General features: G+C 35.6%; 3 protein-coding genes across 3 annotated transcripts; 2 read left to right on the forward strand and 1 right to left on the reverse strand.

Annotated features, from left to right (window-relative positions):
* The first annotated feature begins 20462 nt into the window (after positions 1-20462).
* Positions 20463-21664, forward strand: LOC106649108 (serine protease SP24D-like). Its single transcript, XM_014366381.2, has 4 exons — positions 20463-20542; positions 20618-20946; positions 21022-21297; positions 21379-21664. The coding sequence occupies exons 1-4, from the start codon at positions 20479-20481 to the stop codon at positions 21607-21609; spliced, it is 900 nt and encodes a 299-aa protein (XP_014221867.1). The 5' UTR covers positions 20463-20478; the 3' UTR covers positions 21610-21664.
* Positions 21665-22173: 509 nt separating this feature from the next.
* Positions 22174-23543, forward strand: LOC106649109 (chymotrypsin-2-like). Its single transcript, XM_014366382.2, has 4 exons — positions 22174-22263; positions 22565-22893; positions 22959-23246; positions 23310-23543. Exons 2-4 carry the CDS (start codon positions 22681-22683, stop codon positions 23541-23543), a joined length of 735 nt encoding a protein of 244 aa, XP_014221868.1. The 5' UTR covers positions 22174-22263; positions 22565-22680.
* A 530-nt stretch (positions 23544-24073) lies between these two features.
* LOC106649110 (tankyrase-2-like) lies at positions 24074-24739 on the reverse strand. Its single transcript, XM_014366383.1, has one exon. It carries the CDS (start codon positions 24737-24739, stop codon positions 24074-24076), a length of 666 nt encoding a protein of 221 aa, XP_014221869.1.
* Positions 24740-25137: the final 398 nt, after the last annotated feature.

The following is a 25137-nucleotide window of genomic DNA, read 5'->3' on the forward strand; positions in this document are numbered from 1 at the left end:
ATCACAACTATAAATCGAACGAATAATATTTAAATTATGACAATAGTCATTCGATCTGTTTCCATTTAAAGCAAACCTCGATGTCTCATTTAGCCGCTCTATCAAGCTATCGAGCAGTCAAATCGCATCGACATCATAAAGCAAATATATATGCTTCGCTCCTCTCAAAAACCGGATTAAAATCAAGTCAAATATAATCGCGCTACTCCCATACACTTATATAATCGACGCGATGACTGCACGAGCGAAGAAGCCCCGCTTGTATATCCTCATATAAAAATACACGATGGTTTCGGCCGAGCCATGTAGTAGAAAAAAGAAAAGAAAAGAAAGCGGCATTAGCAATGAAAATCCCCGAGCCCGCGAGCAATCATACCCTTGAACTCTCGGGGTTCTAGGCATTCATAATAGCGCCCGAGCGAGAATCCCGAACAACGATATAATTCGACTGACTCAATGCACATCCAATTTCGCGCGGGAGTACAAAAAAAATTGTACGTTTATACATATATATAGAGTACACACGTACACGTACACACACACACACACACACACACACACACACACACAGTCGCACGCGTACAAAAGTCTCTGCCTTCCCGGTTGAAAAGAAATCCGTGGGGTCTGCGCTGAGCCGCCCGAGTGTGCGCGCGCGAATCGTCGCTAGATTAAAAAGGAGAGCAGCAGCAGCAGCAGCGGCACACACAGCCTTGCTCCTTTTATGCTCGGGACAAGTTTCTCTTCCACTTTGGTATCCAATCTGCAGTGCTGCTGCACACACACACATACATACATACATAGAGTCGAGTTGAACTTCTTTAATGTGTGTCTCGCGACGCTTTGCTCTCTCGACCTATTATATTCAACCCCGAAGAGCAAGAGAGAGAGAGAGAGAGGGATGTGTCGTTGAGTTGTGGAAAGGCAGTTTGCGCGCGCTTTGAAGGGGCTTACTTTATATATACGTATACCCCGTTTTTTTGATTGACATGCCGCCGCCGCGGCGTTGAAGCTCTAAGCCGAAGATTGAAAGTTGCATACGAGACTTTTCGTGCGCGTCGAGCGACTTTGACTCGCCCGCGCGGCTGAATGGAATCAATGTAGAGAGACGCTATTTTATGCTTCTATACTCGCTTTATACGCGCGTATAGTTCGTATAGATGTATTTAATATTTAATCACGCGCCAATCTTGCAACAACAAAAAAAAAGAGGAGAAGCATAAGAGGACTCGAAGTTACCGGTGGTAATTTGAAAATTGATAGACGCGCATACGATTTATCAAAATGCACTCGTGCTCGCGAGCCTCAAAGATAATTTGCGCAGCTTTTTCGCTCATTCGTGTACGCTCAGGGGCCGTCCGATAGTACCTTTATACGGATATAGGATACAGACTCACACTCTTTTCTATATACGCGTCGGATTTTCGCTCGACATGAAAAAGAAAATTCTCTCTCTCTCCCCCGCCGCCGCCGCCGCCACTGCCGCCTACGCCGAATTTTAACCAATCCATTTGTTGCCGATATATATTGTAAAACGGTACACCGAGTTCTTTATGCATGAAAACGGACGCGCATACGTACACAGCAGAGAGGGATAAAGAGAGAAAAAGGAAAATGATAATAAAAAGTATGTATATAGAAAAGCGATGCGCACACGCCGGTTACATATTGAAAATGACTCTTTGCATCTACGTACGTATACTCGTGCACGTACAAATCGCGTATGTATAATCGAAAGTGAAGCCTCGCACGGAAAAGTAAATTAAATCATGGCTGCGTATTTGGATAAATGCGGTCGTTCGAACGAAAAAAAAACTCAAGTTTTCTTTGCGATTCGTTTTTTTGATCAATATTTTAATATCATTTATGCCCTGGTAGAAATGATCCACAATGATGTTTTGATGACTTACGAAGTCACTGTTTAAAAAGTTTTACAATGATCATTCATGATTTTGAGAATTTTCCTGTTACAATTACGTTACAAATATTAATCTCAATTTTATTGGCCTGAACTTGACAACTAAATTGCTTTACTTCAAGTCCCCATCATTAGATGGCGAGTGGCTACATTTCTGTAAACATGCAAGAGGCAATATCAAAATAATTGTATAAGTCACAGCATGATCCCAAAAATATTTTCAGAAGTATTATATAACATACTGAATTTGTGTCTAATACCATAATAACCAGGTATCAATGATTTTGATATAAAAGCAGATACAGACAATAATTGTTGCTAGGCACAGGTTGTAGCTAATACTAATAATAAATTAAATATCTATTTACATAAATATTGAATGTATAAAAATAAAAAAATTATAAATAAAATTAATAAATGATTAAAAAAAATTAAATAGCAAAACAAACGCGGCGTATTATGCGACGAAAAGATGTTCAGTAAAAAGTTTCATTTTCAGTTTACATATGTCCAGTTGTAACGCTGATCCTTTCATGTTCAAGAAACTTTTTTCTTCAAGACTTCGCCACTAGATGGCGAGTACCTTTAGTTGTAAATCCGCAAGTATCAAAGTAAAAATAATTGTATAAGTCAAAATACGGTTTCCGATAATTCATTGAGGACTCAATTTTATTCAAAAATGTCATAAGCATATATGTCGAATACTTCTCAACCAGGGTTACTTTTTAATTATTTCCTTACCAATGATACACGAATTCTTCCAAATTCAACGACCAAATTGCGAAGTGAGAGAAAATAAAAAAAAATATCGCCTTCCTATCGAACGAGATAGAACAGGTTGTGCTCTTCTGAGTATATGATAAATTATATATATAGCGATGAGCGAAGAGCGCGCGCGGGGGCTCGAAAAACGAGTCATTCGAAGTACATATATACATCATCCTCGCAACAATGACCAGAGCGAAAGAGAGAGAGAGAGAGCGACGTGATAATACAAAGGCCGCAAAAGCCGACCCTATTTGACGGATAATCGACCGAAAATGAATCCCGCGGGACCTGCCTTCTCGCGTGCGTGTGTGTATGTATGTGCAGGGGCACAGCAGCAGCAGCAGCAGTGCCAAGAGACAGAGCTGATGGCTTAATAGCTCGTTGGGCTGCGTGATATTCGTGTGGTTAAGAGATGTGTCCGTGTATATGGATGTGCAATATGTATATCCGTACTACACATGCTCGCCGCTCACGAAACGTCAAATCTAGGCTACGAGCGAAGAAAAGGAAGGAACTTTTTCTCTCTCTCTCTCTCTCTCTCTCTCTCTCTCTCTCTCTCTCTCTCTTTTGAACGAGAAATGAAAAATTTATCGGACTGGCACAGAGAAAGCAGTTATATATTCGTGGTCGACGACTTTCAGCAATTAGCACGCTATATCTACCGTACTCTACTACGTGTATTATACGTTGAAGCGCCGCTGCGCGCGATAAGCTCACGGCAGCGCACTATCTATATCTATGTGTATGTAATGAGAGCGAGAGAGACAGAAAGAAAGAAACGAATCGGGCAGGAACAGAGAAGCCTCGAGGCCCTCTTTTAGCTTTAATATCCTGATTAAAGCCACCTCTCTCTCTCACTCGACGCTAGTTTTTCTCGCTTGTACCAGCACACACTCACACACACAGCGAGCGAGCGAGCAGCAGTAGCAGGCGGGGCAATGAAATCTGAAGAGATCGTTTTTCTCTAATTAAAAGAGAGTACCAAAGCCCTTTTTGAAATATACGCGTGCCGTACTTATATGCCGTGACTTTGGGGCTGTGTGTGTGTATGCCTGTGGGTGTATGTGTATTATAGCTTGATGAATGTTGCGCGCGGAGTGCTTTAGTCATGGTCAAGCGCGTATATAATACATCGCTTTCATCCCCCTCCCCCTCCATTTACGCAACCCTTGTGTAAAGTTGCGTCGTTACGAATGATAATATGGATATGGCGTGCGCGCGTATAACCACCCGTTTCGATTATGGAACTCGCTTTTTTTTATTTATTTATTATCGTTACGATATATACCGATGCTAAAAAGGGAGACGCGTTATTACGAAACGACGATTGCGCGTGGTTTCGAGGACGTTCATTCGCTGAAAAGATCTTATTATCTATATGAGCCTTCGAAATTTTCAAGTTGGCGATTGGGCACGATTAGTTCGCGTGGTGCCATTGGAATAGGTCAAAATAGATCGATGATGAAGGCTGCGATAACTCTGATGTATACCTCGAACTTATATGTCACGTTGTTCGCTATAAATGCTAAATTTGGTTCGTCACTTGTAGTTTCTTGGACGTTGTTGTTTTTTATATATAAAAGACAATGTATCAAATAATGGATTAATAATGAATATTTTTCAATTCGATGTCAGGATTTCATGTCCAAAAAGACAACGTATCAAATAATGGATTGATAATGAATATTTTTCAATGCATATATTATCATTATAAATATTTTTATGGGTTATTCTGTAATTATAATTTTGATATCACTCCAAGACGTGAATCGGCAATACCACTTTGAGTTGCATAGATGTGGGCTTCAAAATGACCCTTTTGTGAAAATAACCTTCAAAATATATCGCATTCATGATATCATTGTATTTTTTCAAATGGTATAATTATGCAAGGGTGTTACATAAAATTTTTAAAGGTTCACTCCAGCCTCCTCGGTTGTTTCAAAAAATGGAGATCAATTTTCAACACTTTAAATACGATATCACTTTAAGCCATCGTCACTAGATGGCGATTAACTTGATTCTGTAAATCTGCAAGTTATAAATTCAAAAAATAGTACATAAGTCAAAGCACGGTTTGAGTAAATGTGACCCCTTTTCCTGATATATTGTCCTGCCTATATTTGGGTGTATTTTACCGTGAATATATCCACGAATTCGTCCTGTGTATAATATATCTTCGTCGACTTCTCGAACAATTCGTGCTTAAAAAAAAAGTTCACGATCATCTGATAGTCGCTTTCATCCAGCTTGAATTCTCTTCGCTCGAGACACTCCACAATGCCAACGAGGCCAGCAGCCAGTCTCAATTTAGAATAGTAAGGAATTCGCTCTTCGGATTCCATGCCGAAGGTACTCCTATTGGTCACCAGTTGCATAAATCTTAGCCCGTAATTGAGTACCATCCCGGGTGGATCGTCGCAAAAATTTATGGCATTGCAAAGAATGCACTCGACCTCTTCTAGCCCGAAAATATCACGGAGATTGAGACAGGAGCCAATCCAATCGACGAAGAACTCTGCCAGAAAATATCATGTCGCTCGTTTGAATTGAACCAATCGACATGTTCCAGCGAACTCTCCCTGGCAGAAGATATTTCAAATATCTATAAAGAAATTTTAAATCTTCAAAATACTGAAAAATAAATTTGAAGGAAGATTAAAAATATGAAATAAATCTGAAGAAAACTAAATAATTTTAAAGAATTCATACAGGAATTCGGAAAAAATTATTGGCTAGTATTTAAATTTCTTTGAAAATATTCAATTTTATTTCATTTTTTGTACTGTTCATGACAATTCATATGTTTTCTTATATATTATTTAAAAATAGTAAGAATTCTTTCCAAATATTTTTCCGTTAAAGTTGTGAAAGTTGATAAATAAATGTATTTCAAAGCAAAATTGTGTATGAATTATACGATAAATATTACACTATTTGTTGATTATTACAGAAAATCTTTATTAAATCCTATTCAAATGGTTACAAATCTTGTTTTACAAGTTATCTGACGCATAGCGTAAATGAACATTATTAATGTTAAAATAAATGAAATGAAAACGTAATGAAAAAATGAAAATGAAATGAATCGTTACTTCGTTTATAGATCGATACCATATTTTTCTACACTTTTACTAATTAGATAACGAGCATGTGAATTCATAGATTCTTTTGAAAATCGTATAAAAAAATTGGCTAAAGTTGAAGGTGCTGAAAACTCATGTTTTCAATGAGTCCGTACAGACATTTAAATAAAATTGAGAATGGCTTAAGTTACCAAAAGATGATTCATAAATATCATAGATACGCAACAATGGCTTATTGTGAAAAACTGAAAATTGAAGACTCTCTTGTTGAACTCAAATCGGGATCTATGGGCGTAATTACTAATATTGTCATTGGAAATATTTCCGCAACAAAGGTGATAACCATATATAATCATCCAATTACATTCAAAAATATAAAAACGTTTGGTTTTTCACATTGAAACCATATTCGAGAATGCATTATTGATTACAAGACTGTACTTAACTGAGGACCATCGGATATTAAAAATCAGTGTATTATGATAACAAGTCTAAATAAAAAATAGTAAGTTTTATTATAAGAGGCTCTCTTGTAAATTGAGTTAAACTTATCACTTTAATTAATAGAATATTTAATTAATATTATGACTTAACGTAGAATCATTCAATCATCTTACATTACAAGATCAGAGAGTCATTACGGTAGCTCAAAGAGTTGGCAGGATTTCTTGTATTATTCGCTTATCGGTTAATTATTAGTTTGGCTTATTATCATTAGAAGTCTGGCATATTATCTGACTCAAGCCTCGCTCATGCAACAAAGCCAGACTTCCTTGATGAACATTTTTGCTAGTGAACAAATCTTGTTAGACTCTCTCCGACAGTTCTTTCTCCGACTTTTTATAAAATTTCTAAAATCCTCTTTTAGAAAAAGCATCAGTCAAAAGTGTCAACAGTTTCTAAGCGTTCTGATTGGTTGAGAGAGTGGTGCTGCGGAATGTATCAAAAAATCTGCATTTACATTCCACACTTTTATCATTATCATATTAAATGGTACTTTACATAAATACGTATTGAAATATCAAGATTTTTTTCAAATATTAATTGTTATCTTGTTTAATCAAAATTATTTATAATCCGCGAATAATTTGTTTTTTTACATATTTTCAGCTCGCATCACAAACGATTTGATTAGAAAAATCAATTGCATTATGATATTCCATAGACAGAACAGTGCAATCAGAATGATTAACAAGTACTTGATTAATAAAATCCAAAAAAGCTGAAACTCTTGTACATATGATATAACGATCTGTACACTCAGATGATGAGCGACTAATGATACCAATTAGTGTATTGTCATACTCATCTGTAAGAGGACCACCACTATACCCCTGGAATGAGAAATAAGTAAATGAAACAAGCTGATAAATTTGATAGGAATATTTGAATTAATCGTACATTACATGCAACTACTGGAATACGCAAAATTGGATTTATGGATTTGACGCAAATTTGTGAGTCAGAACATTTAACATAATAAAAACTAGGAGCCGGAAAATTGATAAACCCCCAATCAAATTGTAAAAATCTGCTGACACTCCCTAATTCATATACAATATCGTAAACTCCAAATCCAGACATGACAGCTAACCGTTCATCTGGTGGTTGGTATTGATCAGAAGCCGGTAATTTAACAATACCCAAACATGGATTTAAACCAAGGGGTAACGGGTCTCTCAACTAATTTGAATAGATTTTGTATAATATTAAATTGTTCATGAATAAATTTTTATTAATTAACTTACCCTCAAAATGGCTATATCATTTTTATGTTCTTCCAAATTATTGAGTGTGTAAGAATGTGGCATAAAAATAAATTGAACGTCACGATATACTGCAGATAGTCGATCTAATAAATCTACAGTTCCAGCAACTATGTTAATTGATCTATTATTGAACTGGTGAGAATTGTAATCAGTAACGCAATGAGCAGCCGTTAAGATGTGCCATTTGTCAATAATACTACCACCGCAAAAATGTTCAACGCAATCAGACCGGTGTTCAACTAAGCGTTGCAATGAAACTTGATGAGGAAAAAATCCGGGCTGTGCAAATCCTTTCGAAGCTGTTCTCAATTTCCCTGGTATTTTTCAAAAAACCATGCAAAATATATATCTATTTACAAGATTATGGATAAAAATTAATAAAAACCTTGATGTGCACTAACTGCTATTTATCGCAGTGACTAGATTAAATCCAAAAAATAAAATAAAAAACAATTTATGTAACATTTCAAGTAAATTTATGCAGTGTCAAGATTATTTTAAATATACCCGCAGTGTGTACCAAGCACGTCAAACTCAACGTTAAAAAATTTTTCTGTAAATTAATTAACCGTCATACGTAAACTTCTAAAGTACTAAAAAATTTTTATGATTTTTTCGTGAACTACTTCAATCATTCAATTGGTTCAAAGGTTCAAGGTGAATTTCACGTCAGTAGACTTATTTGTATACCATAATCTTGATATATTATGTATGTAAGTGCGAAATATTATATGTGAAAATTAATATTATTATCAAAATTATATTAACATTGTAACATACTTTTATTTCATAGTTAATAATTTTTTTCGTTTCTTTTCGAATGTTTTTAGCGGACATTACAAACCACTCGGTTGGGAAACTCTACTGCATTATTATGTGATTGTTCTATCGAAACAATAGTGGAATCTAAGTGATTAAGAAGTACTTTATTGATAAAATCCAAAAAAGCTGAAACTCTAGTGAATCTGGCAACATTTCCACACCGTTCATAAACTTTTTCACTAACGATACCAATAAGTGTATTGTTAACGTCATCGTAGAGAGGACCCCCACTGTCACCCTAAAATAAAAAGTATTAAATTTTAGAAAATCGAAAAACTCGCGCAATAATTATCAATTAAATCAATCTTACATAGCATACTCCTTCCAAACGATTAACAAGCATGCTTAGCGGTATGACACAAACTTGTGAGTCTAAACATCCCTTTGGTTCAGGGAAATTTATGACACCATTAGCATATCGTAAATATCGGCTCTTTTTGCTATTTCTGAATGAGCCATTTTTTAATTGGAATTCTTTGTAAACTCCAAATCCAGACATGACTGCGTTTTGATTATCAGGGGGTAAGTACTGATCAGATGCGGGTAGTTTAACGGCGCCCAAATACGGATGAGATCCAAGGGGTAACGAGTTTCTTAACTATTATGAATAAATTTAAGTATCATAAATTGTTGATGTAGCAATCCTTATAAACATACTTACCCTTAAAATAGCTATATCATCTTCAAATTTGTCTACATCATTGAGTGTGTAAGAATGCGGCATGAAAATAAACTGAACGTCATGATATATCGCATTTGCTTTATTTAGTAAATCTACCGTTCCAGCTATTGCGGTAATTGAGTTATTATTGAATTGATGAGAATAGTAATCAGTAACGCAGTGAGCAGCTGTTACGATGTGCCATTTGTCAATGATACTACCCCACAAATATGTCTAGTGCAATTATCACCTTTCAAACCTTGCAACGAAACTTGATGTGGAAATTGGCCGGGCAGTGCGAATTCTCCTTCAATTATTCGTAATTTTTCTAGTTAAAAAAAAAAATTTGGATACCTTCATTTAAATGTATTTCAAATATTACGAAATTGCGATGAAAACTTAAGTTAAACGTACTGCTATTTATCACATTGATAAGGCATAATCTAAGAGATATAATAAAAAATAATTTATTCATCTTTTTTGGTAAATTTACTTATAATATTATTTTAAATATATTCAACGTCTAAAACAAGCGCGTCAATTTAAAATCTATAACATTTTACGTACACTCGAAAATTTTTCATGCGACTGATTTTCCGTAAGTCATTAAAGAATATTAGAATGTTTTATGATTTTTTCGTGGATCACCTCAATCATCGAATTAGTATACTATACGAAAAAAATTCATATTTTATTTTGTTCTCAGCACAGAGAAACTTGAATAACAAAATTTGTAAGAGAACAAAGAACAGTAAAAAACATACCCTTCGATGTCCGACGTATCTTTTTAACCCTTCGGCGTTATAATTTATTCCGAATATTAAACTTCGAATCGAGCTGAGACGAAGATATATTTTCTTCAATATCATTTTTAATTATCTTTTAAATACTACTTTTGGCTTCATAAATATTAACATGATTCAACAGTTTTAAACCCTAGTTACAAATTTTTCGATTGGACAACTCAATTGGAAATGGAAATTTATCTGTATGCGTTACACCATCGTGCAAATGTTCACATATGAAACAACATTTAATGATTTAATTTAAAAGAGAATACATGATCTTTTAATTCATCTAAGCTTTTCATTGTGTAAAACCGAATATATAGAAAAATTCCGCACATGCGCATGGACCGAATTAGGCCAAATCGTAATATTTTTAGGCGGAAATTGAAGGTTTTCTCAATTTTTATACTAGTTATAGTTAACTTTGAGCTTGGATAGCATTCGTTACAGATTTCTAGTGCAGTTGTTTGCATTCAGGCTAAATTTCATGCAGATCGGATGAAAATTGTCAAAGTTATGACGAAAAAATACAATTAGTTCTTTATCAACTGAATGTTGAAAAAAAATATTTGTTAACTTTGCATATATTTAGCATTCATCAGGTATCAACATTCAGTCTGTGAGAACTGCTTTAGCAAAGAAAATGAACTTACATGGAACATTTGTGGCTGCGAGAGATTTAAGAGGCACATACACGAATAGACCTCACCACTACCCAGTAGAAATAACGAATCTAATCATTAGTCACATCAAAAGCTTCCAGACTGTCGAGTCACATTATGTGAGAGCAGATACGCAAAAAAATTATTTACTGGCAAGTTTAAGCATTTCCAGAGTGAACAGAATGTTGAACGATGAATTGAGCCAAGCTGAAATGAAGAAAATTAATATTTCTCGTCAGTATTATGCCAGAGTGTTGCAAGAAAATTTTAATCTTGGCTTCCACAAACCAAAAAAAGACAAGTACGTAAGGAACTGAATTTCATCTATTTTTATGACGATTGTAAATGTGTGTATGTATGTGTGTGTGTGTCGGGTTTTCAAAATTTCAGTACGTAATAATACCTTAATAAATAGACTGATTTTCTGAAGTACGATATAAAAACATTGTAATAGTACTGATTTTTTTAAAGCTGAAGTCGATCAATTTTGATGAAAATTGACTAGAAATAGCGAAATTTATAAAAAAAAAAAGTTTTCAGCTGTGAATCACTAACAATTTAAATTATGTTTTAAAAATTAATTAATAAAATATTCCAAATGTTTATAGTTTAATTAGGATAAATATTTTATACAAATTATTTCAACTCTATTTCAATTTAAATTCAGATGCGCCCTGTGTCACCAATATAAGGAATCAACCCCGGAACAAAAAGAGCTTCTGAAAGATCGGAGAATTGAGCACTTGAAAAATAAAAAAATTGCTCGAAAACTTGTTAATAAATCTGTGATTGAAGCAAACTCCGATTCGTCAATTGCTGTTATACATTTTGACTTTCAAAAAGTATTAACAACACCAAAATGTGAAGTCTCAAATTTGTACTACATGTCCAAAGTTCTACCTCTTCTACCTCTTGTTTTTATCGTCTACTTTCTGTTTTTCTTTTCAGCAGTGGTGTGTTATTTTTCTTTATATTTTCCGGCGTAACGATCTCTCCATCTTCTGTGACGTCTAAGCTCTGTAGCCACTCTTTGTTGTTTGAAAAAGATGAAATTAATATTAATAATTGATAATTTGCATCGTTAGAGTACAAATATAATAATGAATTACAAACAACGTAGGTTGTGAACAATATAATAATGAAAGGTACTCACCGCTTTCTAAAAAAACTTTGGCCTGTAGTATTGTTTTTTGCATTGAGAGACAAAAACATAAACCTCAATGTTTAGATAATTATAAATCTGCTTGTGAAGTATTATTTTCCATTGGGTGTAGTAGGGCATGAGTGCATTTATATATTTTTGGAGCTGATCCAAAGCTTTGTATTTACTCCATGATGAGGAGAAAAAGGCTGAATCGTCAGCAAAGAAGGCATTTTCTATATTTTCTTTTTTTGGAATATCATTGATATATATTATAAATAGTGATGGCCCAAAAATCGTACACCGCGAGAGCAGGCTGGCTTATAAGCTCGCGGCCTTACTCACTCGCATGAGGGTACTACGATGGGTCATAGACGCCACCTAGCGGCAGAGATCTAATCAAGTATTAAATTTGACTTGTTATGACCTGGCAACTAATTTTGGCACATGTTATGTATGGAACAAGAAGGTAGCAAAAAAAGGCTCAAATGAGGTAGCATCAATATTGATGCGACAGATTGAACATATATTGTCTTCAAGACCCCAAGTCAACATCAGAACTGTGAGCGATAATTGCACGGGTCAAAATAAAAATAAAAATGTGTTCACAATGTTGATCATGATGGCCGTTTTGTACAACGTTAAGATTACACACACGTAACATGATGATATATTTTTGGCTATTATACAAAGAGAAACATGACGCTTGAGGTAGTTCTCTCAATATATAAATTACAAATCGGCATATGTCTAGAAAAAATCTGGAAAAATTCATACGCTTTTTTTTCAATTTTACAAATTCTAAAATATTTTTGTTCAAATTTAAAATTTTTGGTAGAATTCATATTTATAGAGTTAAAAAATTTTAACAATGCGTTATTTTAAAATCACGCTCAGCGATTGACGCTTGTTAAATTTCATCATGAACATCGTGAATTTTCTCTCTGTGTGTAAAGATTAAAATTCTCAAAAATGTCTTTTTGAGTTTGAACTGATTATATTTCATTTTGTTCTTTTACACATTTCTAGAAGTTGGGCACACCCAAAGTGCAGGAGCATAGCACGATATATGCATAGCATGATTGAATCATATACAAGGCATCGGGAAATATTTACTCAAGATCAATGGGCTAAATCAATGAAAAAAGCATGCCACAGTAAACGATATTTACTACACCAAATCGACCAAAATTGGATTAAAGATTTCAGTGAAATGGCTAGAATGTTTAACTGGGCAAAACTGCACACTAACGACGTCCGAGACTTGAAAAAAAAAACATTTTAAAACAATGATGCAAAATTTGTGGATACCTGCAAAGTATTTTTATTTTTGTGACATATGTAAATTCGTAAATGTTTCATTTCACGTCAACACTTTCAGCGCCATGCTACGCGGTATTAAATAGTCAAAAGTCGAGGATTCGACTATTTAATACCGTGAGGCACGGTACTGGAAGAGTCTCTCTGGGTGACCTCTGAGTCTTCTCTGATTGAAAATGAGCAGAAAATCGAAAATCGGCTTTTTCGTGAGCATTTTTTCATTCAATTCTCTCTCCGCGGCGTTTCTTAGAATTGTGACCTCTTGTTTTTATCGTCTACTTTCTGTTTTTCTTTTCAGCAGTGGTGTGTTATTTTTCTTTATATTTTCCGGCGTAACGATCTCTCCATCTTCTGTGACGTCTAAGCTCTGTAGCCACTCTTTGTTGTTTGAAAAAGATGAAATTAATATTAATAATTGATAATTTGCATCGTTAGAGTACAAATATAATAATGAATTACAAACAACGTAGGTTGTGAACAATATAATAATGAAAGGTACTCACCGCTTTCCAAAAAAACTTTGGCTGAATACCATTTACTCTCCCATTTCACATAAGTTTTCCCGCGTGAAGTTTTTAAATGTTTTTCATCAACTACGTCGATTCGTCGACTATCAGTGTAAATGACTAAGGAAAACATTTTATTATTTTAGTGTCTTCGAGAAAATTTATTGAGACCCTGCTGAGTTGAACTTTCCTTTCTTCAGCTTGACAAACGTGAATGCAGTTACAGATAAACGTAAATTAAACTCCAACCTCACTTTTTTTAGAATTGAAAAAAAAACCTATCGACGTCACCTCGCTTTGAATAAATGTCACGAGAATTAAATTATTCGCGCTCATACCTAAGAGACTATAAACTATAGAGAAAAGGAACCGAATCTAGAGTAATGCTCACAGCAGCAGCAGCAGCAGCAGCAACAGTAATAGCAACAATGACCGCTTGCGTAGGGCGCGCGTACAAAACTACAGAAATCAAAAGCGTAATTGCGGTCGTAGTCTCAGTTCCGAAGACGAATATTCTATACTAATTCAAGCTCTGACGACGGCGATGACTTTTTTAGCTCAAATTCTTGTAGCTAGTCTTCCGATTCGAGCTCTGACTTGTCCCAAGAATTGACGAATTTTGCCATAATTTCGGCGTAATTTCGCCGTATATTTTGGATCCGCAAAATTTTGGATCAATTTTTCAAAATTTGGCCCAAAATTTCGAGTAGTTTTGGAGAAACTACGAAAACCTGGAGTTGTAGTTTGGGGTAGTCTCCTGCGTCAAGGTTTTTGCAGGTTTCGACCGAAGACCAAGTTCGGCATTGCTTGGTCGAAACTTTTCGATTTTTACGCAGGATTGTTTTTCTTGACGGCGTTTCACAAACAGGTTTTTTTTCATAGTACATTTCATTGTGTTTTTTTTCATAAGCACCGGCGATATAAGTATTAAAAAATTGTTTTTATGTGCGCGTGGATTTTGTAAGTGACTTACGCGACAATATCAGTATTTCATCCATCCAGCGCAAAATACTGTAGAGTATTAAAACTTTTATGATATATTCGTGGGTTACGTTAGTCGTAGAATTTGTTCAAATATTTAAGTTGAATTTTTCACCAGCAGTATTATTGGTATAGGACTATTGGACACCGAAAATGAACAGCAAAATATTTTTCAGTTTGTTTTTGGGTCTCAAGTTAATTGTTCTGATTAATAGCAGTAAGTGTTTTTTAATCCTCGTTTTAAATTACTCTTAATTCGACTTGTTTTTCAAACCTCGTTAGAGAAATCACGCATAATCGAAGGTGAATATGCGTTGCCTGGACAATTCCCGCATCAAGTTTCAATACAAGCCATGACTTTGGATAATTGTACTGATCATCTTTGCGGTGGCAGCATTATCGACGAATGGCATATCTTAACGGCAGCTCATTGCTTCACCGACGAGTTCACCCATCAATTTGTCGATAGGCCACTGACTGTAGTTGCTGGAACTGTAGATTTACTAAATCGCAGCTCAGGCATATATCATGACGTTCTCGAGGTTTTCACACCATTTTCTTATACGCTCAATGGCTTGGATGAGTTCAATCATGATATAGCAATTTTAAAGGTGAGCTATTCAAATTTTGTATCATAATTTCAATGAGACTTATTTCAATATTTTAATCATTTTTTTTTCATTTTCTAATAATTAACAATTATATTTATAAATCACAGTTACGAGACCCGTTACCCCTCGGTTCTCATCCATATTTGGGCGTTGTGAATTTACCTGCTTCCGATCAATACTTACCACCTGACAATCGAACTGCAATCGTGTCCGGATTCGGGGTTTACAATCAAACAGATGGACCGTATTTCCAGATAATATCGAGTCCCAAAAGTCGGTATTTGAAATTCAATTATGGAACGATTAATGTTCCTGATCAGGATGGTTGCCTCGACACGCAAGTTTGCGTCGAAGCACTGAAACTACAGTACGGTTATTTGGAAGGAGCCTGCTACGTAAGCCTATAACTCTACACATCTCATGTCTTGGAAATTCATTGTTCCCAATCGATCCTAAAATTTACAATTTTAGGGAGATAGCGGCGGCCCTCTTTACGACGAGACAACCAACACTTTGATCGGTGTTGTTAGTAGCAAACGTTATGATTGGTGTGGAAATATAAGTAGATTCACGAGAGTTTCAGCCCACCTAGACTTTATCCATCAAGTTGTTGCTGACAAAATAGACAGTACTATTCTGTACTCGACACAATCACACAACTATGGATCGCAGTATCATAAATATACTGTGTGTGACATGGATTGAAAAAAACTTTTTTGAAGACTTACGATTACACCGATAAAAAAGTAAAAAGACCCGATTTTTCGCCCGATTTAGAGTTTCCAGTCGGTGAGATTTTAAATTCTTTCTGTGTCCTTAAAAATAAATTTCAACATTTCTAAAGTCTACGGATTTTTCTTATAAATCCAGAGTTGAATTTTTCAGATTACTCTTCAGATCGAATAAATTTTTAATATACAAAACTCTGATGTGTTATTGGGCTGGTTTGGATCTAAAACTGTAGAAATGACTAACAAAGTTTTGTTAGCTTGGTTTCCATGATACATTCATCTGTAACTCAATTGAATATAAAATTACTGACGAGAGTCGAAAATTATTTGTTACATAGCATTATTTAAAGAAAATCAGATAGCCGTGAATAAGCATGCCTGGCTCTCAATTTTTAGTAAATAAAAGTTTACTAGATAAAAAATTACAAAAATGCAAAACAATTTAATGTCTAAAAAGTTTATAATTGACAATAACGAGAATACAGTCAAAAACATGAAGGATATATGTACAAACACTTTGAATTCATCCGATTTGTGATAAATAAATTTTTTTCTTTTCTCCATTTTTGTAAAAAATCATAGCGCAGGAGGATTATAGAATTATATTAAGTGCATGATCGATGAACCAAGTGAATTTCTTTTTGCATTTGTCTAATTGATTCGAGTAGATCCTTCGTTTGAATGTTTTTTTACACCTATCGCATTCGAAGGTAATGGGTCTTATGATGCTTTTTGAGATGTCTATTGGTTGAAAACGTTGATTCGCACTAATCACGTGCCTGTAATTTGTACCACTTCAGATCGCATTGATAAGGGCTTCGTATCACATGTATCACATGCTTAAGTAGTAACAATATGCGCCAATCTAACGTGTTTTCAAAGATTGCTTTTAAATAAAAATGACTTTCCGCAAATATTGTATGTATGTTACAATATGTATGTGACACTATAAGTATTAGAAATTCATTTTTATATGCAAGCAACTTTTTCAAACAACTGATTACATGTTGAGCGTAACCCACTGTAGAGTATTAAAACTTTTATGATATATTCGTGGGTTACCTCAGTCGTAGAATTTGTTCAAATATTTAAGTTAAATTTTTTATCAGTAGTATCATTGGTATAAGACTGTTAAACAACGAAAATGCAGAGCAAATTATTTTTCAGCCTATTTTTGGGTCTCAAGTTAATTGTTCTGATAAATAGCAGTAAGTGTTTTATTATCCTCGTTTTAAATCACTCTTAATTCGACTTGTTTTTCAAACCTCGTTAGAGAAATTGCGCATAATCGAAGGCGAATATGCGTTGCCTGGACAATTCCCGCATCAAGTTTCAATACAAGCCATGACTCTGGATAATTGTACCGAACAAGTTTGCGGTGGCAGCATCATCGACGAATGGCACATCTTAACGGCAGCTCATTGCTTCACCGACAATATTACCCATCAATTCATCGATATGCCACTGACTGTAGTTGCTGGAACTGTAGATTTACTAAATCGTAGCTCTGCCTTGTATCACGATGTTCTTTATGTTCTCATTCCATTTTCTTTTTCGCTCAATGGTCCAGGAGATTTCAACCATGACATAGCAATTTTAAGGGTAAGTTAATGAAACATCGTATAATATTTCCAATTACGACATAATTTAATATTTTAATCTTATTTTTTGCTTTTCAACAATTTATCATTTATTTACTTTGTTAAAAATAGTTGAGAGACCCGTTACCCCTCGGTTCTCATCCATATTTGGGCGTTGTGAATTTACCTGCTTCCGATCAATACTTACCACCGGATAATCTAACTGCAATCGTGTCCGGATTCGGAGTTTATAATCAAACAGATCTACCGAATGGCGATATAATATCGGGAAATAAAAGTCCGTACTTGAAGTTTTTTTATGGAACCATTAATGTTCCTGATCCAGATGGTTGTCTCGATACACATGTATGTGTCGAATCACTGGGACTACAAAACGGTTATTTGGAAGGAGTGTGCTACGTAAGCCTATTATAACGAGATATACTTTTGTGAAAATAACATTTGAATGATAGTATGCAATTTATTGTTTCCGATCGCTCTCAACCCTTAAAATTTTAGGGAGATAGCGGCGGCCCTCTTTACGACGACATAACCAACACTGTGATTGGTATCGCTAGTTACTCACTTTATCCTTGGTGTGGAAATATTAGTAAATTTACGAGAGTTTCAGCCTACCTAGATTTTATTAATCGAGTTCTTGGAAGCAGAGTCGACAGCACTATTCTGTACTCGGGACAATCGCACAACTATGGAACGCAGTATCCGCAATATACTGTGTGTGACATGTAGTGAAATAGTTTTTTTGACAAGTCATACATTGTACTGAAGAAAAAGTGAAAAGGCCAGATTTTTTGACCTCATTCTGTCAGTTTTTTTGTATACTTAAATGATTGAGTTTTAAAATGATTACGGTCGGTGCACTGAGTCCTTGAATGAATTTCAACATTACAAAAGCGTGAAAGCATATTTTTATAAAATCAAAATTGAAATTCATAGTACTTATTAAAATCGAAGAAATTTTTGGTATAAAAAGCTTAGTTTTATTATTCAGTTTAAATTGGTATCACATAAAAAAAATTTGTTGTCATTTCTATAGCCTTCGATCTAAACGAGAAGTTTGGTCAGCTTGGGTTGCCCGTTAGGCAATGCCTGATACAGTCGTAGGTAGCTCAAAAGAATTTAAAATTGCTAAACAAACTTAAAAATTACTTTTATAGCACAGTGTGGTATAGGTTCACATTCATGGCACGCTTTTCTGTGGCATAAGTTGCACGTTCTAGCACTGCTGCGTTCGCATCACACTCGCACACGCTCGTGCGCTAACCTCACTTCGCGCTACCAGAAGTGCGACTCATGGCTCGGAAAAGGGGACATAAATGTGAACTTTGCACAGTATTATAAAATGTTGTTCGATACTCAGGCCATAGGGGACACTTTTCGGCCCAGCTATTAGGACCCTCGCTGTGCTCGGGCCCTAAACTACGCCGTGCCAAAAAGTGTTACTTATGGCCCTTGTATCGAACACTACTATTTTGCTTCTACGCTCGAATTAGATACTTTTTTGCCGCTGTGCTCGAGTTAGATACCTTTTTGCCTCTGCTCGCGAGTATCCTTCTTGCTACAGATTTGGAATAGATACCTTCCTGCGCTGGGGCTACGATATAATAAAATAGACATTGACAATATTTTTCAAACAATGTCGTCACAGAAAAAAATGAATAATGTAAAAATTAAAAGTATATGGGCTAAATCGCGTCAACTGTCCCCCCCTCTTTTTGTTTTGATTTTTCATATTTTATTCTGCTTTCCAAGAGTGAATATGAAAAAATGATTGAAACATGATTTTTTATGTAAAATTTGATGAGGAATTCAAGTTTGATGTCAAAAATCATATTCATAAACTCCAAGTACCTTAATTCCCCAAAAAACAGCTTCAGGAGCAAAAATAAACATGTTTGATCCAGCGATATGGCCAATATTGTAATATGTTTGTCGATACACCAAAATACAACTTCTAATAAATTTCGGTAGTTGGCAGACAAACAGAATTCATTATTGAACATGATATGAGTCAAGAATAGAGGAAATCTAGAGAAAAACCATGTTTTTTTGACACATAAGAAGGTCAATAATGAATTCTGATCGTCTGCCAACTACCATTTATCAGAATACAATTTATCAGAAGTTGTATTTTGGTGTATCAATGAACATATTACAATATTGGCCATATCGCTGGATACGAACATATTTATTTTTGCCCCTGAAGCTGTTTTTTGGGAATTAAAGTACTTGGAGTTTATAAATATGATTTTTGACATCAAATTTGAATTCCTCATCAAATTTTACATAAAAAATCTTGTTTAAATCATTTTTTCGTATTCACACTTTGAAAGCAGAATAAAATATGGAAAATTAAATTACAACTCTGATCCAGGGGGAAGAGGGGGGGACAGTTGACGCGATATAACCCATATACACGCGTCTGAAAGCTGCTACTTGTTTAAAGCATAAGGATGTCAAATCATGACGTCAAACATGTCCTAAGTTTTATAATACCATTTACCATGAGACGCCAAATCATGATGGTAAAAATCAGTTACCTTAAGATATGAAAAGGTCTAATAATCAGTATAATTTTTAATTGACTAGTAATTAACTTTCTTTTGAATTGTCAAAATTCAAAAGTGAAGCGCTTATTTGGATGCAGTTAAATACATTTATTTTTCGCATATTTATAAAAAAAAACTGGTTTTTTTATTACTCTTTTTATTTTTTTATTATTAAGTACGTAATAATTTGAAATAAATTCTCATACTTACTAATGTAAATTTCACCTATCATTTATGCATTGGTAGTGTCATCGGCTAGAGGCACGTAAAACTGCTGGTAATAAATAATTTAGTAAAGTGTAAGATAAAAATTAAAAATGTAACCTAATTATTATTACAAAAATAAAATGTTAATTCCATTTCTGCCACGTGTGACCATTATAATTGGGAAAAACTTTACTTCGTACGTGCCTTTAAATTTTATATGTGTCAACGTTAGCTGATGCAAAGTTTTAAAAAAATTTTATTCATTTTTCGTGCAATTAATAAATATGCAAGTTTTCGAGCATTCGAATTGATGTTTTAAAACAGTCACTGCATAGTAATGAGATCGGAATATCATAAGACATGAAGAAAAAATCTTATTTCAGTCTAATTATGGGCTTACAATTAGTTGTGCTGATTAATAGCAGTAAGTGTTGAACATTTCAAACTTTTTTTTTCCTACTCGTTACTTAAAAATTACTTATTTATCAAACGATTTTAGAAAGATTAAGAATAGTTGAAGGCGAATATGCATTACCTGGGCAATTTCCACATCAAGTTTCGATCCAAGCTATGACTCTTGATAATTGCACTCAACACGTTTGCGGTGGTAGTATAATCGACGAACGGCACATCTTAACGGCATCCCACTGCGTTACCGAAGAGCTTTTCCGCGAATTCCTCGATATACCGTGGACTATAGTCGCGGGAACAGTCGATTTAAAAGATCGCAGCTCAGGTGTGTATCGGGACGTCGAAACCATTTTCATACCAAATTCCTATATTTTCAATGACTACGGAGATTACAACGACGATATAGCCATTTTAAAAGTGAGTTACAAAAATTATATATTAACAATTAATAATTTATTAACAATTGACAATTGGTAAATTTATTCAACATAGCTGAGAGAAGCCTTACCTCTTGGCTTTCATGATTATTTGAATGCTGTTAATTTACCGGATTCTAATCAATATTTACCACCGGACAATCGAACAGCTGTCATATCCGGATTCGGAGCTTATAATCAAACCGCTCTTGCAAATGGCACTTTAGTTACGGGACCTATGAGTCAATTTTTACGATTCGTTCATGGTATGATAAATGTTGACAATCAGGAAGATTGCCTCGACTCAGAGATATGCGTCCGATCCCCGAGACATCAAGAAGGAGACTGCTATGTGAGTCAAACATAAAAAAATTTTTAAAATTAAAAAAATTTTGAATCAACCGATTGTGCATATTTAATTGTCACTTTTTAGGGCGACAGTGGCGGTCCTCTCTACGACGAAGACAACAATACCCTGATCGGCATCGTCAGTCACTCCGATCATGAATCTTGCGGAGACACATCGAAATATACGAGAGTTTCAGCTCATTTGGACTTTATTTATAACGTATTAACTGAAAACATTGATGACACTATTCTTTGGCACTGGCGATCGCACAAACATTCATTGGAATATCCAAAGCTGACTGTTTGTGACATATGATTAAATAGTATTAAAGCTGAAACCTTATATTTTTGCAACTATTTCTATTGGTTATAACGAGATAACGATGAAAGTGAAAGATGTTGATTCAAAATTGCGAAGAAATTAGAGTAGCTATATCTTAATTAAAACTATAAAAAAAAATTTGATACAATGACAAAGTAATTATTATTTGAATTTATTAAATATTTGATAAATTCAATCATTTACCAGCTTCGAGTAAATTAAATGTATTTAATCAAACTCTAGATTTATGAATAACAAAACATACATAACTGAATTAAGCACTTTTTTCGATTGATCTATTAATTAAAAGTTACAGAATTTAAAATGATCCAATCAATAATTCGAGACAAATAAATATACTTGGGTTCTTAAATCAGTTCAGCAAATTATTTGTACTTTCAAACTTACTCCTAGATGGTGCATCAAAAACTCGCGAGAGGCAAAAATGCTGCAAACTACTATATAAGGATCTTCGAGATAATTAATGCCTCACAATACCTACACTACCTATTGAAACTTTACTGTTTCATAAATACTCGCCAAATTGAAGGGAACCAACGTAAAATACGATATTTGCTCGCGCAAGTGTAGCTTCTCGCGAGGCGCAACGATAAGCTCGTCGTGATTTCAAATCGATTTTCACATAAGGTAAAAAATTTATTCCGCTTGCGTAGTGTTTCAAACGATTTTTATGAATTTTTCGTGTAATGTTCGCATTCGAATTGCGCTTTATTTTACGTTACCTGTTGCTACGTGTTAAATAAAATATTCAAGTCGAATTTGTGCCAAATCATAGCCAGTATTAAAATTCAACCAAAAATGTTCAACAAATTTTTTCCCCTCGTATTTTTGCTTTTTTATTTCATTGTCGCAATTGATAGCAGTGAGTTTTCATCTGTATATTAATCAATATATTTCATACGTTAAATTTGAATTTTTCGTACGTCAGAAAAATCGAGAATAGTCAACGGTGACTTTGCCTTACCGGGCCAATTTCCGCACCAAGTCTCGATTCAGTATGTCACCGCCGACGACTGCACCTATTTCGGCTGCGGCGGCAGCATCATGGACCAGTGGCACGTCATAACCGCCGCTCACTGCGTCACGGACAACGTCACGCACGAGATCCTCGACCTGCCCTGGACAGTAGTCGCCGGAACGGTGGACCTGAAGAATCGCGGAGTCGCCGTTTATCACGACGTTCACATGGTTTTCATACCAAAGTCATTTATGGACAATAGCCCGGGAGATTTGAATCACGATATAGCAGTTTTGAGGGTATATACGAATCGCAAAAGTGTAATCTATCGTTCGACGATCGACACTTTTTATCAATTTTATAGCTGAGACGTCCGTTACCGCTCGGCATCCATCCCTACTTAGGATCGATTCAATTACCCAGAGCAGATCAGTATTTACCACCGGAAAATCAGACGGTGGTCATGTCTGGATTCGGTACTTACTACCAATCTCGTCAACTGAATGGCGACGTAACGTCGGGCCCGATAAGTCAATTTCTACGTTTCGCGCAAGGAATCATAAACGTTCCGGATGCTTGGGGATGCGAAGACTTTGAAGTATGCGTCGAGTCATTGGGAAGGAGACAAGGTTATCTGCAAGGAACTTGCTACGTAGGTTTGATTCCGAACGTTCGATCAACGGTACTCGATGTAATTGAACGATTGTATTTTCAGGGTGACAGCGGCGGTCCACTTTACGACGAAAAGACCAACATTTTAATCGGAGTCATCAGTTACTTCAATTACGCGGCATGTGGAGACATAGCCAGATTTACAAGGGTGTCGGCTCATCTGCCTTTTATTGCTGACGTCATATTTAACAATTTCGATGTCACTGTATTATGGTGGAGGGAACTATTACATAATTTGGAAGGAATGTTTCCTCTTCTTGCTGTTTGCGACATTTAAAAAGCTATAAGTGAAAAACATAAATATATATTGAGAAAAATCTGACAGATACAAACTCATCAACTGGTTTAATTTTTTTATTGTACTTGAATGTTGTGAAAATTGATTTTATATATAATTTCTAAGTTCAATAAGATTGTCAACTATGCAAAATCATTTCAAATATTTAATCAATGTAAGTATTTATCATCCTTTGAATTTTTTATTTTAGATATAATGATCATTTCTATTACGAATGATTTCCCAAAATTATTTTCCAAAAACTCAGATGTTTCAGATGTGATTTCCTTTTTATTGATTTTTTGTAAATAATACTGAAATAAAATTGGATCAAAAAATTTAAAACTAAGAAAATTAGTTTATTAAAATTTCTATCAATGACATAAAAAATCTCCATAATTTAGTAAAATCAGACATACTAAGAGATACTACACATATTCTTATCATTATCATACAATTATGTACATTACAATTTTTAGCCTTTCCGGGTCTATTTTAGCCCTCGGGCGATTTTATCATCGACGATCGTGTCACAGCACAGCACCGCGTTGCAAAAGTACCACGGCCAGGCGCGGCATACGAGTCGCGGGTACATACTGCAGGGGAGTCCGATTCGTGTTGTCCTTTGCGTTGACGTCGACCCTCAGATTTTTCTCGTCGCAGATCCTGAGGAACAGCTCTAGGAAGTCGTCGTCCTTTCTTCTCTGGCAGATGAAGTGCAGAGCAGTCATTCCTTGCGCGTCGGCCTTGTTCGGATCGGCGCCGTTCTTCAGCAGCAGCTCGGTGACTCCTCTGCGATCCTCCTTCACGGCCAAGTTGAGCGGCAAGATATCCACCTTCGGCATGAAGCAATTGGGATCCTGTCCGGCCTCGAGGAACTTAGCGACGGCGTCGTCGCAGCCCCACGCGCACGCCGTGTGGAAGTGCGTGTTCACCTCGTAGTGGTAGTTCAACTCGAATTTGTCGTAAATCTTAAAGAGCTCGCGCATCATGGCGGCTTTGTTGTTGAACGGGTGCGGAGCGGCCCACAGTATCGCCGTGCAACGTCGCAGCACCGGCTTGCCGTCCTCGCCGACTTTCGGCTCTCTCTCGTCCGTGTAGCCGCTGTTGATCACGAACTGGAGGATTTTTTCTCTCTTGAACGAATTCCAGCGTCGACTCTTGTGCGTTATGCATTCCATGAGGAGAAAATTCATCTCGGCGTTGTGAAAGATGTGCCGGAAATTCGGAGGTGGGCCCAACCAATCTTTGATCAAGGAATAAAATTTTGGGATGAATTTGCTTCGATCCTCTGGATTCGCCCAATCGGTCCTAGCGTTTAAGCTCTTTAATTGCTCTAAGCTCGTGAGAGATCGCTCGGGGCGATTCGAGCTGCCGGGCGCACACATAATTGCTGCCGTACTGCACACTGACACACGAGCACGCGATCGATTATTATAGTCTCAATATTTTTTTTTCTTATTTTTCACGAGACTCACTTGCTGCGGCCGATACGATCTCTCTGCGACTGATCTGCCGTGTGTTATGGCGAATTATTAATTATACCAACTAAACGATACACAATGATCTGTATAGGTAAACATGCGCGCGATCT

Source organism: Trichogramma pretiosum, unplaced genomic scaffold (genome assembly GCF_000599845.2).
Source record: "Trichogramma pretiosum strain Unisexual culture from Peru unplaced genomic scaffold, Tpre_2.0 scaffold17, whole genome shotgun sequence".
NCBI classification, from domain to species: domain Eukaryota; kingdom Metazoa; phylum Arthropoda; class Insecta; order Hymenoptera; family Trichogrammatidae; genus Trichogramma; species Trichogramma pretiosum.